General features: G+C 31.3%; 1 protein-coding gene across 3 annotated transcripts in view; it reads left to right on the top strand.

The window, feature by feature from the left end:
• The window catches only part of LOC145243653 (SLIT-ROBO Rho GTPase-activating protein 1-like), a 559174-nt gene extending 539910 nt beyond the window's left edge, over positions 1 to 19264 (top strand). For all 3 annotated transcript variants that reach the window (XR_013862922.1, XM_080106698.1, XM_080106697.1), the window contains one exon: positions 620 to 19264. Coding sequence is in view for 2 of the 3 variants with exons in the window: in XM_080106698.1 (XP_079962824.1) it covers positions 620 to 1583 (964 nt within the window). In the remaining variant the exon portion in view is untranslated. The remainder of the gene's footprint in view (positions 1 to 619) is intronic.
• The last annotated feature ends 463 nt before the right edge of the window (positions 19265 to 19727 follow it).

The following is a 19727-nucleotide window of genomic DNA, read 5'->3' as shown; positions in this document are numbered from 1 at the left end:
TTTTACAATCCACAGAGGTATGAAAACGTCAAAAATTGAAATATATAATGTTATCAAAGACGAGATAAGTTCCTCTTCTATTTATCTGGAAATGTTTTTAATGGTTTTAGTCACTTAAAACATTTATGCGGTTCGAAAAACAGTGTTGAACGTTATGTGTGAACGAGAAAAATGGTTGTGAAATGACACCTAAAAGTTTTGGTAATGACTTAAAAAAGAATAAAAAATTATACAAAATACTGTTAGAAAACCATCCAATATATGCTACTGTGACATATATTGATTGCGTTTCTAACAGTATTTTGTCAATTTTGCAGCCATTTTTCTTGTTTTTGCATAACGCTTGGCACTATTTTTCGAACCGAATAAACAGTTTGAAGTGAGTAAAACCACTGAAAACATTTCCAGTAATTTGTCTTGCCTTTGATAATGTTTAGTATATATTTAAATTCTTGACCAGATTTTTGTACCTCGTTGGATTGTAAAATAAACCCATAATAATTCTAGTGGTCAGGTTCTTCAAATAAAAGTTTTGGATTTATAGATCTAAATATAATGAAAAATGCTTATTTGAATATGTTGACAATATTTTAATTATTTTATTTTTATCTTTTTACAGACGGGAGGATAAAAGGAGTCACAGTAGTAGTGGAGAAGAAGATAAACATAGTTCGACACAATCGTTGCCGCTGAAGCCACCAATGCGACAGCTAAGCGATGACAGCGCGACCAATCAGCAGTTAGAGAAATGTCTGTCTCAACCAAACATCCTTCTCAAGGAACACGAAAAGCCAGAAAGGCCTGATAGTCCAAAGACTATGGCAACGTGCCCGCCGTCACCGAAAATGTATACAAAACTGGAAGCACCCCCTCTTCCAATGATTCGAGAACGGGTTCCTAAAGAGCCGGTTATCGTGGAAGAGAAGGCTGATCCACCTCCTGTGGGCGGAGCAGCCCCCACGATAGCAAGCTCAGTAAGCAGCGCGGAGGTGGCAGCTATCGAGGACGCTCTCGCAAAGGTGATGTCGGGAATCAAGTCGTTAGAGGTTCAACAGAAGACTGATAAAAGAATGAGTCTGCCAGCCATGAAGAGCAAACCCACCCCGAAGCACACACCCGACCTGGTTCTGGACCTCCCCGAGGGTTCTGATTCCCCACCCTCCCAAGAAAATAGCGAGCCTGGTAGCCCCACTGTTATCAGTGGTGCTGACGCCTTTGCCAAGTCGAATCAAAGTACCTTAAAGAAGGGGCACCAGTTGCTGCGCGCAGCCACCACTCTCAATCGGCACAGTGCCCCCGAGGAGGTACAGCCGCCTGGTGGACTTCTGCAGTCATCACTAAAACGAAGTTACAGCACACAGGTGCCTGGCGGACGCATATGTCCGAGCCCCATGCCTCCTGCTGGACTAGCTGAAGCCCCCAATGATGGGCTTTGTCAAACGCCCCCTCCTGTACCTGAGAAGCCCAAGCCACCATTGAAGGCAAAGCCCCCAATTATGCGTAAACCTACAAAGTCCCCTGACCCCCAACGTAAATTTACCCAGGCTGAGGAAGGCATGGAAACGTCTATGACGAAGCAATAGAAAATATTATAATTTTTCTTTTTTTTTTGACCCTCCCCTCCTTCCATAAACAGGAAATTCAGACAGGCATTTATTCAAAAGGGTCAGGAGAGGGTGGAATAAACAAACAAAAAAATAAAAATGTGCAATTCAGTATTTTTTTTTTTTTTTTTTTTTTTTATCCACAGGATAAAAAAAAAATAATGCTTTTTTTCTTTTTTTGAGTTGTTGAAAAGAAAATTCTTAAACACCTTGTTATTATTATTTTTTTATTATTTTTTTTTTTTTTCAAACTGTTTTGAATTTTCACATTAAAAAAGGTGAATAAATTACATCCCCTCCATTCCTCTCCACTCCCCATCCAATCCCATCTCCCACCCCCTCCCTTATTAGGAAAACAAATACTTCCCGAAAACAACAGGTGTATATAAAATTAAAAAAAAATAAAAGGAAATGTTTAAATTTGTCCTCCCTACTGGGTGCTGGCTGTTATTTAACCGTAAGGCGTTTCCCTGGAAATACAAAATTGGACATTTCACCTTCCTAACTGCTCGGATAAAGTTCATTTGGGGAGAGAGAAAAAGAAATGAAAGAAGGAAAAGTGATTGTATTCTGGAAATCTAATTTATTTGATCATTTGTTGAAGTAAGAGAAAAACTGCAAATGATTGATGCTACCCCCCCCCCCCTTTTGTTTTGTTTTGGTGGCATTTCTGGACTTCCTTCAAAATTCATGTCAAATGGTCGACTGTTTTTGCTTTGTTTTTAGCATACTTATCATCTCATGAAACCAAACTTGGATAGTTTCAACTAGAATTTGAGTTGTATTTACAAATAATCCAAAAGAAAGTTAATATTTCAATTAATTTTTATTTTTTATTTTTTGTATTTCAATTCTGATTTTGTATTTACTATCTCCTGGCATTCCCACTTTTAATTGCTGCTCTTTCCTCTGACATTGTCTCCCTTTTCTCTACCAGTTTTTTCTTTTTTTGTTTTTGTTTTGTTTTTTTATCTTTATTGCCTCCTTCTTTCCTTCCTTATTATCCCTCTTTCTATCCCTCATTTTTATTACCCTTCCCTTTCTAGTCTTCATTCTTATTACCTCCCCCTTTCTGATCTTCATTTTTATTACACTTCTCCCCCTCTTCTGTCCTCCACTGTGTTTACCCTACCCCTCTTCTGTCCTTCACTCTTACTACTTCCTCCCTTTCATTACCATACTCTTACTGCTCCCCATTTTCTGTCTTTTATTTTCTCTTTTCCTTATTTCTTTCATTTTCTTATCCTTCTTTTATCCTCCCCTTTTATCCCTCTCTATTCTATTGCACTTTCTTTCTCTCTCTCTCTCTTTCCCCTTCTCCTCCTCTCTTATTCCATACATATTTCTCTAAAAAACGGAAACTTTTAAACACAAAACCTCAATATCTATTGATGCTATTAAAATATTTGAACATTTTTTTTTATATTACTAAGTAATTTTTAGTATAAAATATGAGTTTATTCGCAGTTGTCGACCATTCTGTTGAATTTTGATAATGTTTAGGAATGTACATTGGAACAAAAAATACTAAACCAATCTGAACCAGAATTCTTTAATTATCCATGAAGAAATGATGCTTGATTTTATTATGAAAGTAACTAACAATGATTTCTTTTTTGCTTTTAAATCTTTTTTTTTTTTTTTTTTTAAGTTTTCCAAATTTAAAACTCAGTGACCTGCTGTATTACACATATATAAGTATGAAGCGGTCTACCTGAAACCTGTACAGCAAGTCAACCAGGCCAGAAATTTGAAGGCGGCCTCGGCTCCTGATTAGCGTACAGAACGTGTGATTGTGTGTTTTTGATGTATTATTTTTTCTCTTTCCATATTATTTTTTTATTTTTTATTTTTTTTTAAATATTTTCTCATTTTTTGATCACTCAATAAAATCAAATTTTCTGTAAATGTATTTCCAACAGAAATGCTCAATTGAGGTCTTGCACAAGCCTTGGAATTTTCATCAAAATATTTCCGTTCTTTTTTTTTTTCTTTTTTTTTCTTTTTTTTTTTTTTTTTTTTTTTCACCCTTATTGCGTCTTCCTTCGGGTTTCATTTTGTAAATTGTTATTTCTACATTTCAACACCTGAAAGCCCACCCCACTCGCTTATAATATCTATATCAATACCTCTTAGTACCTGACCCCATTTATCACCTATACCAATATTTCTTTTAATACCTGACCCCACTAGATGTGTCTTTGATATGACTGAGGTGCCGTCTCCTTTGGACTAGGAGCACAAATAAACCATAATGATTGGCTTAAATTTTTAAATAAGTTTAGAAAATGCCTTTAAAACTTGAAAAAAGTTTTTGAATTTTGAACAGTCACAAAAGAAAAGATACGGCGGCCATTTTAATCCATTATCAAACGATAAATGCCATGCACTTTTGTACCTTGTGAGCAGGTGAAATTTTAAAGTGATTTGTAAGCATTTAAACAGCCAATTAGAAAAATTTCTTTTGGCTGAAGGTTTGGTTTATGCGATTTTAAACTAAAGGAAACCATAAATGTTCCAATGCAGCTTTCTTGTATCAAAGATATCTATTAAATCAACCCTCTTTAATACCTGATCCCACTTTTCACCTATATCTGACCCTTGACCCGACCCTTAATCCAGTTCTTATAATTCTGTTTTTTATTTTAATTTTTATTTTGTGAAATGTTAAATTCTTTTACATGGCTTTCGTTGGACATTTTGATACCATGAACAATTCAACTTGATTTGCAACACACAAAAAAAAAAAATGTATGAACAAAAAACAAAAAAATGAAACAAAACGTCATTTACAATCCATTGTATAATTTTTTTTTTTTTCTTACTTTGAATCTTTTTAAAAAAATTGTTTTTCTTCTACAGTGTGTTAATCATTCTCTTTGGGAGTGTGGCCAATTTGGTTTGGGCCAATTCCAAGAACTAAAGGGTGTTTGGGGGTCTAAAATGTCTTGGACATGTTTGCTTTTGGGGGGAGGGGTTTCTTGTCACGAGTGGCAATGTTGAATAAATGAGACATCTCTAATATATATATATATTAGATATATATATATGCCTGTTTTGTCAAGCGCAGAAAATTTATGTTTTGAGTGTTTGGCCAAGATTTCAATCTATAATAAATTTGTAACTTTAAAAAATGTTCAAAGTGAATTAATAGAAAATGTTTTTAAAACCAATAAAATGGTATTTATTTAAAAAAAAAATTATTTTGTAAAGTTCTCAATGTTATGCGTTTTTATAAATAAATATATATCTATATAACCGGATATGATACAATTCTTATAGTTTGAACTAACCCACACGTCCCAACATTATAACGGGTTTTGTAACTCAAAGAATTGTGGTTTAGTTTTTATTTGAATCCAAATAACTAAACTACAGTCAAAGCAACATTGATGTGTTGTAACTTTAAGATATATGTTTATATATAGTTTATTTGTTGCTATATTTATGAACAGGAAGTGCTCAGTATTGGTGATAGAGTGTACATGTAAGTTTAAAGAATGCAGAAATAGAATCCACAGCATATGGTGACTGGCAGTTTTTTTGCCTTGTGTTTGTCAGACCTATTTGCTCCTATTCTGACTTTTTAGTTACGTTAGATTCTAGTGACTAATGATCTTGTACACTTCTGCATCTCTATGAAACATTAGGCCAGTCTAATAATACTAAACAAGTAGTGACAATGTGGAAATATATGCCTTTAGCTATTTTTAGAGAACCCGAACATGATCTTATAGTTGCATTGTACACTTCCAGTTTAACTTCGTGATACTGGAAGTAAACAAAACACCTGTAAGATCATTTTGAGGTCATCTGACGGTCACTAAAGACACAAAATCACTGGTCATTACCAATTTAAAAAAAAAAAAACATAATTTAGTCAATTATTAATAAGAATACAATGATTAGTGTGTAAAAGTGTCAATCCGAAATTGAGCAGGTTTTAAAAGCTGATACTCACAGCTATCTATATGTGTATATAAATAAATAGGGATTATTCGGATTGCATAGGGGTGTTAATGTTATTTAAAACTTTAGTAGCTCCTCTTCTGCTTATAAGAAATTTTGTAAAAGTCTTTTTCTTTTTTTTTTTTTTTTCTTTTTTTTTTAACCTTGCAAATGAAAATTGGTGCAATTAACCGTGGATGCTTTTTCAGCATAGAAGAAAATCTTTTATATTTATTTATTGTGGACTATTATTCTCATCTTTATTAATCGTTGTTTCATGACGTTTCAGCCAATAAAGAATTCCAATTAAAATAATATAGAAAAACTTTTATTAAAAAAAATTACTTACAGTTTTCTATGCTAATTTCTTCAGAACTCGTATTTCTTTTCTAGTAATGTACAACTAAGTTGTCTGCCCTTTTCCTAAACTTGAACGTCAGTGCCATGTTCTTATCCACAAAATTGTGCATAGATAATGTGTCATGCCTACTCTTGTATGAGCAACTAATTGTTTTCATCAAATTAAGATAGATACGAGTGCTAAGCGCATGTTTCAAATAACGTTAGTCACATTTAGGTTGCTCTCTTTATTGTCCCTATAAACTTAGTTCCCAATGAGGGTGGCAGCATTTTTCAATATTGGAGAAAATCTAGACTCCCGCAAGATAACTGTAGCACTCAGTCGCTACTCTGTCGTGAATGCTGGCATCTGGCAACAAGCAATACCTTCCTCCCTTAAAGGAGGAGGTAATTCCTTAGATGATGTCCTTAGACCAAATAGATACCAAATTTTCTTGTCCCTCAATATTTCTAATGTTTACATTGTTAAAAAGATCAATTTGAAATTGATTGTTGTAACTATTCATGCGCCTTACCAATGCTGTCTGCCTTTTTTTATATAATTGTAAGATTTTTTTTTTTCTAATTTCTTTGGTCTTAAAATTCCTTACTCTGCTAAGGTCGCTGTAAATGTTGCTCACAAATTCGATGACCCTGTTTATTAAAACAGGATTACAATTAGTACAATTCTTTGGCTCTGCTATTTCAAACAATGTGCTAAATGATCTGTATCGTCACAAGAACACATTATTTTATAATAATATGTATCTCCTGTATGTGTGTTGCTGGCGTTTTTTACTTATCTAACGTTTTTGTTAGGTTAGATTTATTTTTCTGAATCCAAAATTGATCCAACCTCTTTGTTCAAGTTTTTTAAGCTAAGCTACAGGATTTCCTCACTATGTTTAAAACAAAGTAAAAAATATAGCATCCAGCAAATGCGTATTTTATTTTATAGAATGCCAAAAAAAAAAAAAAAATTTACATCCTCTGGGGTCGTCCATCAAATGATCGTGAAACATCCTCAAAGTTAATGCACCGTAATGTTTCCTCACTCACTGCAGTCAGAAGCTCTAATCCTGAGAAGCGAATGTACTTCTGTGCAAGAGTCATCATGGTATTATGAGATCTCTGAGACCATCATTTGACTTTTGGAAATCACAGAAGCAGTTTTCATTGTGTCGAGATACATGCCCAGCTGTAGATATGTGTAGAAGACAAGCGTACAGCACTTTTGTTTGTTATGTGGTCTTGCCATGATCAGTTATAGATGATGCATAGAATCCTTGTGTACCATCCATCATGTTTCTTGGATTTTTTTTTTTTTTTTAGTGGAAATTCCTCCAGACAAAGCATGAAGCCACTTGATGTGAGTAATTTTTTTCAAAAAAAAATTGCTTCAAGATCAAATACTAGCCAACAATTAGAGGTAGATGAATAGATTCTGACCCAGAAAACAGCAATTTTTCCCCTTTTGTCAAAAACATTTTTTCATGGAATGGAAGAATTAAAGGACACAATAAGGGAAGCAGGAGTTATATGAGGATGTTGAAAGTAAACTAAGGTTCATTTTCTACTCTGTGTTTTAATTTTTTTATTTTTTTTATTTTTTAGAGTCCCAGAGCCTGGTCTGTAGAGTAGGATGGATTTGATCAATGTCTTCAAAACTTTGAGCTTTGTCTTATTCTTAGTAGCAAATTTCCAGGTTTTGTCAAGAGTTGATTCCACTCCAACACCTGATCGATAAATGTAATCAGTCGTTGAATCCTCATCGATACTTAGTCCTGAACAAGTTTGGCACCAATCAAAAATTACATAGATTAATTTTTTTTTTTATTCATAGATAGATTGATGGGTAACCCAACCACATCGTGCATGTTGGCCTCCATCGTTGACAGATACGCACGCCCTTCCTCCTTGTAATCTAACAAAAGGAGAGAAATATATTCCCTTGAAAATCACATGATATCATCTCTGATCTTTGACCTTTTTTACTCCGACATGGTTCTCATTATGTAATCAGTAGATTGCTTTGTTTCTTTTTTCAATTTCAAAGGAATTTACTTCATAGAAAAGAGTGTTATCATAATTTAAGAATAGAAAAGGGTATTACCATAAGTCTAACTGCATTTAAATCATTATGGCAAACAGTTAATATACGGCATAGTCGCATTAACACAACAGTTCATATAACATCACCAAAATTGAGCTTGGTCAGTACAAGATGGGTGACAATTTTGGAATACCAAGTGCTGTATGTAGGACATTGACCCCCCCCCCTACAAGGACTGCAAAAACTTAATGTTGTTATTTTCCTTGATCAGAATATACATGCGGCTGAGAATTGCTTGTGACTTTAATATTCCCTTGACAGTTCCTCCTTTGGAGGAAGATAATTCAACCCACCTGGGGTGAATGTTACTGGTGTTTTATATATATATATATATATATATATATATATAACCTTTCAGAGAGTGTTCAATTTATGGACAAATTTTATTTATGCTCCAATAATAGAGGAATAATGAAATAATTTTTATTATTATTGTTTGGTTGACAATAATAGGTATCTGTTATATATATTCAATGAAATAATTAGTTTTTATTATTAACAAGTAAAATAATAAAATAAATCAGCTGATCAATCCTATGAATTATGGATGAAACAATGAAACTATTAAGCGGATTAGGTTCAGTGTTTTTAATAAGCGACATTTGTCTGCTGCAGAAGTTATCCTGTGGATGAATCACTTGTGCTGGTTAGGTTCATTCTTCTGGATAAAGCGTTTCAGAAACATGGATGTCTTAAATTGTAAGAAAATTGATTGCACAAGACCGCACAGAGTGGAATTTGGAGACAATTGACTTGCTGAACCATAAGAACTGGACAGCAGGCTTGTGTGATAGTGAAAAATGTCTGATCTCTGAACAAGGAAAAAGTGATGTCTAATGAATAGAAGATGATGAAAAATGAGAGCATTAAAGGATGCAGTGTCTCACCAGCCAATAACTGATGCTGACAGTTTCCCCCGTGCTTCAGTCTTTCTGGTCATGCAAAGAACGTTTCCGAAAGTCAGCAGAGCTATGCTGTTCACTAACTATGTAGATATGATTATGTGCGTTAGACACATGGACATCAAAACTGAGCTTCGGATTGTTGTTAGTGAGATGGTTGATAATTTTTGGGTGTTTACTAAGTACAGTCTGTGTAGGTTATATTTATACCAGTTGAGAATACGTCTTCAACACAATCTGACAGTTTTCAATATTTTTAGTTGGAAATGATCTTGCATCTGTCAGGCTGTGGTGTGGTTCTGGCTAGTCTTAGGAGGTTCACCCTCTCAGGTCATTGCGTTCTGTCTTTCGAGTGGAGTAAGTTTAGAAAATACTTTTTTTTATAGCATCATCTTTACACCCCCCCTTCTTTCTATTTGAATATATTGTCACTACATTGCTGCAAAAACATTACTAGTTAAATGCTATGTAAGACTAAACCCTAGAAGAGGATGGACTGCGTTGTTTTTTCTTTCATTTTAAAATTGAATTCTTTTCTTTTTTCTGATTCGTAATCTGCTGTACAATGTGTTTGATATTTAGATTAATATCAACTCTTTCTTCGGTACTTTTACAGTTTAGTCAACACATTAAAAATATGAAAATATCGAAAAAAAGGTTATATTGTACGTATCTATTTTGGACTGAAGATCCACGAAAAAAAAAAATTTCATTTAATTTGATCGAGTAGTTTTTTTTTTTTTTTTTTTACAACGGGGACACACGTTCGTATGAGAACACGTTGAAGTCAGCCATTTTGAAATTTGCTGAACATGCCACGGGGAGATAACTCTATGTAAAGTGCCGATACTCCCTCCCCATCTTTAATTCTAGCTTTTCTTCCTAAAAATCGCACCTTTTACTCGGTATCATAACAAATTGTTTTTTCGCTGTAAAAAAAAAAACAAAACTACTTGATGAAATTAAGTGAAATTTTTTTCGGGGAACTTTGTTCCATAACGGATACATACAATATAACTTTTTTTTTCAATATTTTCATTTTTTAATGTCTTGACTAAACTGTACAAGTACCCTTTATACGATTAGCAATGCAGAAAGTGCAGCATCTAGATAATGAATGAGCAATTATATTTATGAGCAGAGCTGGCGCTAACTGCTTGCATTGCACACTCCCCCCCCCCCCAAGTAAAGAGGAATCCTAGTATGGTTTACAGGGGGTATGGGATGGTTTCAGATAATAGCACCTTTCTGGAAGCCTCCAGAATAGATTTGCAATTTTATATTTTTTGTTTTAGTGATAGCTTTAGCATATAAAAGCATTTTAAAAATTTCAGGGCATATTTTTGATATGCTTGCAGTTTAAAGAATTCTTTTTTTTAATAGAGAAAATTGATCACGTTATTGAAAACATTTCACAAGTTTAACTTGAAAATTTAGAAAAACGAATAATGTTATATAATTTTTTTATTATTAAAAGATTAAAATCATTTTCTCTATTCTGGGACTTTCATTGTTAAAACAACATTCATAGAAAAAGACTTAGTGTTATTTAATTTTTTTTTTTTTCCATTTTGCTGATATTAACCCTCGGGAACAGAGAAAGGTACACATCCGGTATTGTTGACAGTGGCTTTTTTTGTAAATCTTGGACCTTATCTGTATATCTATTTAGGAAGTTTATATGTGCATGTGTATGTTTGTGTGTGGTAAGGGGGCGGGGCTATATGTGTAGACTATTTCTATGGGAATCATTTACAGTGAAGGAGGAAGGGCTGTAAGTGAGCTGAAAAATCTTCTTCCATAAATGTTTATAAAAAGTATTGTATCCGTTATAAAATATATAATTTCTTAAATGAAGACTAAAGATTTTAAGAAAGAAATCTTGATGATTCTGTAAAGCTTGGTGATTAAAATAAACAAGATTCTTTGCTCACAAAGAATGCTATATTCATGGGGGTGGCCTCAGTGTCATACTTTTCGAGTGAGATGGGGGCGTTGAGCCTTTGGCAATGTTCAGAATAATTTATCTAGGTCCTCATCATTTAGCTTCAAACTTCAAAACGACAAAATCAGATGGACAATGAACCAAACAGTAAATATATTATATTATATTGCTCGGTTATTGTGGGTCGTCCGTCAACTGCAACAATTCAACTCAAAGGAAAAAAAATAAGTGAAAATCTCTTGCCATGTTAATAATGTCCCGTCAACCAATTCTATATCAACTAACTATTATTTTGATAGCCGTGTTGAGCTCATCCTTTTCGTATTAGTAACTGGAATGTTTAGTGGTTGTTTGTATTTTGATCGCAACATTTCGTTTGGCACAAAACGAACAAAAAAGTGTCGTCTGAGACATTGATTTAAAAATAACAAAAATATTATAATTAAAAAAAAATATATACATATATATATATATATATATATATATACAGAGAAAAATGCACATTTTTTTTTATCGCGTTTATATATGTGAGGTATTTTTAGAGGATGGTAACAAACATGGTGGGAGGGATAAAACTCATATGAACACCCCCCCCCCACCCAAAAAAAAAAAATAGGGCCATCATTTGATTCAATATTTCACCCACTTTTAATCACGTTCTGATTTGTGGGGGTAAAATATTGAATCAGTCATGATCCTTCATTAATTTCTTTGTTTCCATATTCTTTTGATTCACAATTATGGCATAATCACATTGTCACACCAATTCCCGTTAGATCACCAAAGTTAAGCAACATTGAGTCTGGTCAGTACTAAAATGGGTGACCATTTGTGAATTTCAAGTGCTTTATGTACTCTCCGCTTATCTTGGCATTGTTTCCAGTTGGCGTGGACTTTTGCGTGACACAGGAATCAAGCAGTGCCGAGTCAGGAGAGGAGCGGTTAGTGATTGTGCAACCCTTGCCTCACAATTCAGCATGTGTCATCCATCATCCTTTCAGGGTGATCAGATGGTCTTCATCGTTCTGACAGATAAACATCCATTTTGCTTCTCCCTCCCCAATTTCCATGTGTGTTACCTACCTACCTACCTACCTACCTATATATATATGTGCTTGTGTCAAGTAAGCTTCACAGAAAGGTTTCTGTTGAATTTTCCAAGAGAATCTGTCAAGTTACATGCAGTTTAGTCTAAGAAATTATTTAGGGGATTAAATTTTCTATCTGTCAGGTTATTGGCTTAAAAATTACTTTTGAAGGTTGAAGTGTAACGAGAAGTAATTTACAAGTCAGCCATTTTTATCTTTTTTTTTTTTTTTTTAATTTCTATTGGATAAAAACAAAAAAAAGTCTAAATTGAGCTCCTACTGTCTTCAAACGTTTGTGTTTCACTCCCCTGAGAGAATTTGTCAGGCTAAATGCAGTTTAGCCTGAAAAATTCTTTTGTGGAATGTAACTGACGTTCCTGTGTAGCTTACCTGCCATAAGTATATTTTTATACTACACCATAGCATATTGAGCACTGTTGAAATAAATATTGAAACAAAACTATATACAAAATATATCATCTGATAAGTAAATGAATGAAAATATAAAGTAAACGTATGAAACGGTAATATGTATTCAAAGTTTTGGGGGAAATTGATGTAATTTGACTTGCAATACATTTACCAAAAGTCTGGTTCTTTGATACAGCGGTGGCACATATGGTAAAGAATGTTTTTCTTTTGATATAGGAGCACAAATGAATCATAATGTATGACTTCAGTTGTAAAAATATAATTCAAACCAGAAACATGACTTTCTATTTGTCAGGTTAATGACTTCAAAATTACTTTTGAAAATTAAAGTGTAACGAAAAGTAATTTACAAGTCAGCCATTTTAAATATCTACCAAATTGCCATCGATAAAAAAAAAAAAAAAAAAAAAAAAAAGGCGAAATTGAACTAAATGTTGAATGATCCTGAACAAAATGGTCGACCATAAACATTTAAGAAAGAACACAGTATGATTGTTTGGCTCTTTTTACTTTAGTCTAGCAAAAGTATGGGAGATACCTTGTGTCTAACTTCCTAGAAAGGAGGTAACTAAAATAAGTAAACTTTTTAAAAATTTTAACAATTGACTTTAACAAAGTTTTTTTTTTCATGATTGATTTTTATAAAAAGTTTTTTTTTTCTTTCTTTTTTGAAACAGATGAAAAAATCCATTTTTATAGGCTAGTTAAAGTAAAAAAACAACAACAAAAAAAAAAGGTCTCATTTCATCCAATAGAAAAGTTTTTCTTTAACAACCAATAAAGAAATGTTTTAATTTCTATTTCGAAACAATTTTTTTTTATAAAAAATATCAATTAAAAAAAATCTGACAAAATATCGAAAATTAAGTTTTAAGAGATGAAACTCATTGCTAAAATCAATTTTTGAATTTTTGAAAAAAAAAAAAATTAAACTTGTCGAAGAGTTAGCTCCCTTACTTTGCCAAAGAATATTTTTTTTATTGCCAGCCAGTCCTAGGGTTGATGGTATATTTAAAGGTAGGTCATGTGCTTTTTATGACTTTTAATATTGATATTTTGTATATCAAAATTTAATCAGGAATATTAAGTATATGATAGATTGTTATAATGGAGTTGTTGAGTTAATGCATGGCATTTTAAAAGTAAATTTTGCTAACAAAAAAAGGCAGAAAGAAGTCATTTCTGGCTTGGGTTTAAAATAGAAAGCAAGTATAATATCAAAGAACCGAAAGTTTTGCTTCATAAATTAATTATAAAATTTGTGAGTTAATTTTGGCTTCTTGTCCAGAATTGAACCTAATTAAGATAAATTAAAAAAAACTCTTTGATGTACATACATATCACAGACCAAAAATTTCATATTCCAAAAATTACGTAAATTATTTTTTTTCCTTTTTTGACTAAGAAGATTAAATATTATGAGGAAGTGAATCAATCCGCCATCTTTAAAAATCATTGATGGTTACCTCCCCCTTAATCACCTCTTCAGAAATAGAGATCAAAATTATCCTTATAATGGCTACAATTCATTGTAATCCATTAAAAATCGTAGAAAAATAATTTTCTATGTATGAAAAAAAACAAAAAAAAAAATTTGATCAGTTCACATGATTTTGAAATATGACATCATCGGTCTGTAATGGGTATGTACAGCATATAGATTTTTTATTTTTTTTTAGTTGAATTCTGGATAAACACCTAATTTTGTTATTGTAACAAATTGTAAGAAGCTAATTTTTATAAAATTCCAAAATGTCATATCTCTCAACTTGTTATCTGGAATCAAACAGAACTGACATATATAATTTGAAAATGCGAAAGATTTTTAAATGTTTGATTTTTCTTTTCTTCAATAAAATAACACTTCAGACATCAAGGATGTATACAAGTGAATCTTAAACCGAGAAAAAAAAAAAGAAAAAAAAAACTTTTCACGCGTGTATTTGCCGATGATGTTGTATCAAGGGGGTTTAAAAAAAAAAACAACAGAAACTCGGATTTGCATTATAAGAATGTCCATTTATTTTGCCAGAAGTGCTTCTCTGAAAGAAGCTGAGCACAGAAAATGCATATTTAGTCGTAAAAATGAAATGTAAAAAAAAAAAAAAAACCATGATCCGATGCGGTCGGTGAAAAATTGTTTTCTAAAATCCTAAAAAAAAAAAAAAAAGATGGTGAAACAAAACTCTGAATTGTAAAATAACTTGAGAATCTTAATTTTCCACACTTTGGGTCTTGATGTCAACAGTTCTTTTTTTTTAATGGCTCTCTTGTTTGCGAAGTAAGATATTTTTTTTTTTTTTTGGTCCCCAGGAAAGTAATGTAGTCACAAAAACAAAAGAAAACCATAGTTTGTGTGCTTAAGCATGAATGAATTTCTCAATGTTTCTCATACTAAAACCACGTCCCTCCATTCCTTATCTTTTTTTCCTTGCTGCTCCTTTCTTGGTCTCCCCTTTTCCAGAAAACCATTTCCAATACTTTTGCAGATTAAGGACCGTGTTATTGTTAGAATTTTCTGGGCAGTTTACGTGTAATGCCAAAAGGTGCTGAACGAAATTCTTTTTTTTTTTTTTTTTTTTTTTTCACGCAAATGCTGGCCAGTTTTTTGTTTTTTTTTTTTCAATAAAAATGTATTTTTGTTATTACAAGATAATTTTAATGAAAAATGAAACAATATTCTTTTTTATTATGAAGAAAATATAATAATTTGTCGACAGTTATTATAAAACTTTAAGAAAATTAAAATAAAAAAAAAACTAACATTGTAAAGTAAGTTCCATGAATAAATATTCCTTTTTTGAATAACAAACGATAGAAAAAAAAAAATTTTTTAATATTTTTTTTTTTATTATTTAATTTGAAATCAAAATAAATATTTTTTTTATAATAAACCGACGGTAGCAATAAATGTTTTATTAAATTGTTGCAATTTCATTGGCTCAATGTTTTGGCACTTTTCAACTTTTTGCGTCAACTTCCCAAAAAATTCCAACGATACCATGGTTTTTATTTTACACAAGTACTTCATATTCAAATTGAAATTGCCCATTAAAAGTTGCCAGACATTCTTTTAAAAAAGATTTTTAAAAAAGAAAAAAGAATTTTCTGGTTCTATTTATTTCTTGAGTGGTGTAATGATTTCAAGGTTCCTCTGACTTTCTTTTTTGGAGAATGAAAGAGAAAAAAAAAATAGGGGAGAGAGAGGAGGAGGAGGATTAGGGAGAAAGAAAGGTGGGGGAGTTGGTTTATTGGAGAAGGAGAGAAAGATTTAAAAAAAAAAGCATAGATACAAAGTAGTTAAAGAGGGAGAGAGGAAAGAAAGAATAGAGAGGATTAATTTCTGCTTCAAATACAAATAATAAAAAAAAAATTTAGATTTATTTTTAATTTTTTTTTTTTTAGATTGGGGAGTAACAAAAAATATTTTTCATTTTTTTTTATTTATTTTTTTGTAGATTTTTTTTTTTTTTTTTTTTTGTAATAAATTTTATTTTTTAATTTTTTAACATGGGGAATAACAGTTTTTAGCTTTTTATTTTTTTTTTCATAATAAATTAAAAAATGTTTTTTGAGGGTGGGGGAATAACTGATAATCATGATTCAAGCAATGTTTTGCATATTTGGAAAATGGGGTTGATGTTCTTGGGTTTACAAATAACCTTACATTTAAAAAAAAAAAAAAAAAAAAACTGAAAACAAGACATTTTACCATAACAAACGTGTTGTGACTAATATCCATACCTCCTCGCTAATCCCCACACCCACCCTCAGCTCTTTCTCCATTTTTGTTGACTTTCATTCGCTCTGATTTTTCCAAATGACTATCATTTCAAACCAATTTTTCATTAAACAGGTTCACAAATATAACCCAATAATCTTCCCTGCCTAAAAAAAAAGTATTATTTAAAAAAAGAAAAACCCAAACGATGTAATCTCTCTATATCTCCATATCTTTAATAATAATAAAAAAAAATCTTTCTCTCTCCCTCTCTTTCGTCAGATCACAAAACGAAAAAATTTATTTACGATCCTGACGTTCATATGACAAGTGACTCTGTTTTGCAAAGATTGATCATATTGTAAATATTCGTACAATTATAAGTAAAGCTGTTATTTGACGTTTTTGATATACAAAGTCTTTTTCTTTTTTTTTTTTTTTTAATCCGCCTACTCATGTCTATGTGAGCGGTTTGTATGGTATTGTCCGTGAATATCTGATTGTGGGATAGTAGCATTTCATTCTTAAAGGAAATATCTTTCTGTATCCCGTGTCAGGAATTTCACATAAAAAATTATACTTTTTTTTTTTTTTTTTTTATATTTAGAAGAGTGTCTTAATTACATATATACACATATATGCATACATATATAGTTATCATTCTACACATTTCACCATTACTGCAGCTCATTAGCGTGACTAACTATGGTAGGATTCAAAATCTTGACCAGAGACTGCGGCTTAGTGCTTTACTATTAAGCAACAAATGTTCTGTTTGAAATACATGTTTTTAATTACGTTATGTTATGTTTATAAATAGAGAATATTAGCTTGAGAGAAATTCCTTATATAGGATGACATAATGTATGTAAGGTATTTAACTCTCTCTTAAACACTTGTGTACCGTTTAGTATCAACACACCTATTATTGCTAACATATATATACATATATATAAAGAAAACTAAGGTTATATATGTTATTTGTATTTACTTGGGTTGCTGTCTTCCTCTTTTACATAATGTAAAGGTTGATAATATCAAGAAACCTTTCCACTTAACCATTAGATTGTGGGTGGTAGGGTGATGACTAGATGTGTGCCAGACATTTTTACTTGCAAAAGTAACAGATTGTCTCTGAAGTAAAGTGAGACCTGTTGGTTTAATAGTTGCTTTACAGCTGCGATGATTGACCAAGCAAAAGTTTAACTAAAAAATGGATAAGTATTTGAAAAAGAATATAGAATACTGTTCATTTCCTCTTTTACCATTGAGTTTGTTTTTTTTTTTATCATTGAAAATACCTCTATCCATTTTTGCAGCAATCATCTATATATATAAATAAAATAAAAATAAATAATTGGGTTTAAGTTCTATAGATTACAATTTACAACAAATTAATTTTTCGACAAGGATCCAATTTTCCTTACATTATTGCTCTATCTTGAATATTTAGCTTTTTCATTTGTCATATAAATAGTAATGCTAATATTTATACTTGCTTTAAGTTTACAGAATTATTCAGTTTGTAAATTGAAACTAATTTTTCTTGAATTATATATGAGCATTGCATTGTTTTCAAATGTTTCTGGATATGATTTCTTAACTTCTGAAGGGTTGCAAGCATGAAAAATCCAAGATATATACATCTATAATTTGGTTGTTCATGCATGCATAAAACGGGTCATGAAGTTATAGAGATTGTTTTTGAGAAACAAATAAATGATTATTGGAATTTAGCATTCTATTGTTTATATATATATATATATATATATATATATATATATATATATATATATATATATAGTAGTAAAATCATTCTCAACTAACATTAAGGTTTAATGTTCTGTCATAAATAATTGAATTCATTCAAAAATGTATGTGTGTATTTATATATATATATGTTTGCAGCATTTTTGTTACTGCATTATTGATTAAAATTGGCAAAAATTAGTTCCTTGCTAATCGTCACTTTCAAAAGAGTTGCGTCCGAAATGTTGCCAATGTAAAAAAAAAAAAAAAAAAAAAAAATCAGACACTCATCTAAATGTGAATTTTAAAAAAATATAAAAATAATTTTTTTTTTTTTTTTTTTTTAAGTACCCATTTTTGGATGGGTGGAATGTGTGTAGGGGGTGGGGGATAGTGTCGTTTCATGAGTTTCTGTGTGAATGGTGCTCTTGAGGCTTAGGCCTGCCACAAAATGTTTGTGTGAGAGAATTCTACCAAATTGGCGGATGCGGTGGGAGGGGGGTATAATTTTTTTTTTTTTTTCTAAATTTTAAGGAAATTCATTTTATTCCTTTCTTCTACCCACCTCCCACCCCCTCTAAAGCAAGAAAAATGAATGACAGCTATACTTTTCCGAAAAATTTCGGAGTTTATTCTGTATAATTAAAAATATGAAAAAAAAAAAATTCCCGTCAAATTCTTCCGTTAACTTTAGCTTTCTTGATGTATAATAATAAGTTGCAGTGCTAACCTTACAACCATCATGTGGCAAGCACTATATATATATATATATATATATATATATATATATATATATATATATATATATATATGTAATGCCATTACAGAGATTAGCATCTTTTTTATACTAAATAAACCCGTCATGTTGACATAAAACTGTCTTATATTTGTTTTTTGTTCATTCTTTTTTGTTTTTGTTTTATTTTTTTGTCCCACATTTTGTGTGCAATTTTTGCTTTTGTTTTCTTTGTTTTTTTTTATTTCTTTTACTAATTGCCTTTACTTTCTTTTTCTTTGCATTTTCTTTCTTTCTTATATTCTCCCTCTTTCTTCTTTCTTTCTTATATTCTCCCTCTTTCTTCTCTTTAGTTTTCTTTTTTTCACTCTATTTCTTCTCGGTCCTTCTCTCTTTATTCCTTCTGTCCTTCTTTATTTCTTTAATCCCTTCCTTTATTTACTCTCTAACTAAACCAAAATGGTCAATAGAATCGCCCCCCCCCCCGTTAACTTTTTCTCTTTTTTCCCCCCATTTTTTTTTCCATTTCATTTCATTAAAAATCATTTCAAATCTAAGACCATTCAATCAAAAAAAAAAAAAAAATTAATAAACAGACAATTTGGACGATATGATTCCCTTCAAAAATGTCTTTTCTCAAGACAAAGCTGTCTCAGATATTGAAATAAAACAAATATTATTCAAAAAGATGTTTTTTATTGTTCTTTTTTTGTACAACATTATATAGCCAATTATGAACCATTCATAAATAAATTTTTAAAACAAAAAAAAAACAAAAACAGAAACCCTGGAATTATTAGATTGTATTATTTTTTGGTCTTCAATCTTGGAGTATGAATCTTTATTTATTTGTTTTTTATTATAATTATTTTCATTTTATTTTTTTGTTTTTATAAAAATTGCTCCAGACAAGTCATGAAGCCACTTGATGTAAGAAGCTAACAAGAACAGCAGATGATTATCGCAAAGCATTTTGACATCAGTCTTGAAAAGACTAAGGCTATATAGGAAGGAGGAAAACAGTCAGAAGAGAGTGCCACACATTTACAGGTTTTCCAGAGAAACTACTGAAATAAGCTGTATAACAATGAGGTATAAAAACAGGAAATCTGTGGAGACTACTAGACAAATGAGCTGGAACAAAGGAAGC

The sequence above is a fragment of the Euprymna scolopes genome, chromosome 22, assembly GCF_053919585.1.
Source record: "Euprymna scolopes isolate OS-2025 chromosome 22, ASM5391958v1, whole genome shotgun sequence".
Lineage (NCBI taxonomy): Eukaryota > Metazoa > Mollusca > Cephalopoda > Sepiida > Sepiolidae > Euprymna > Euprymna scolopes.
The sequence above is the reverse complement of the archived record's forward strand: the minus strand, read 5'-3'. Positions and strand labels throughout refer to the sequence as shown.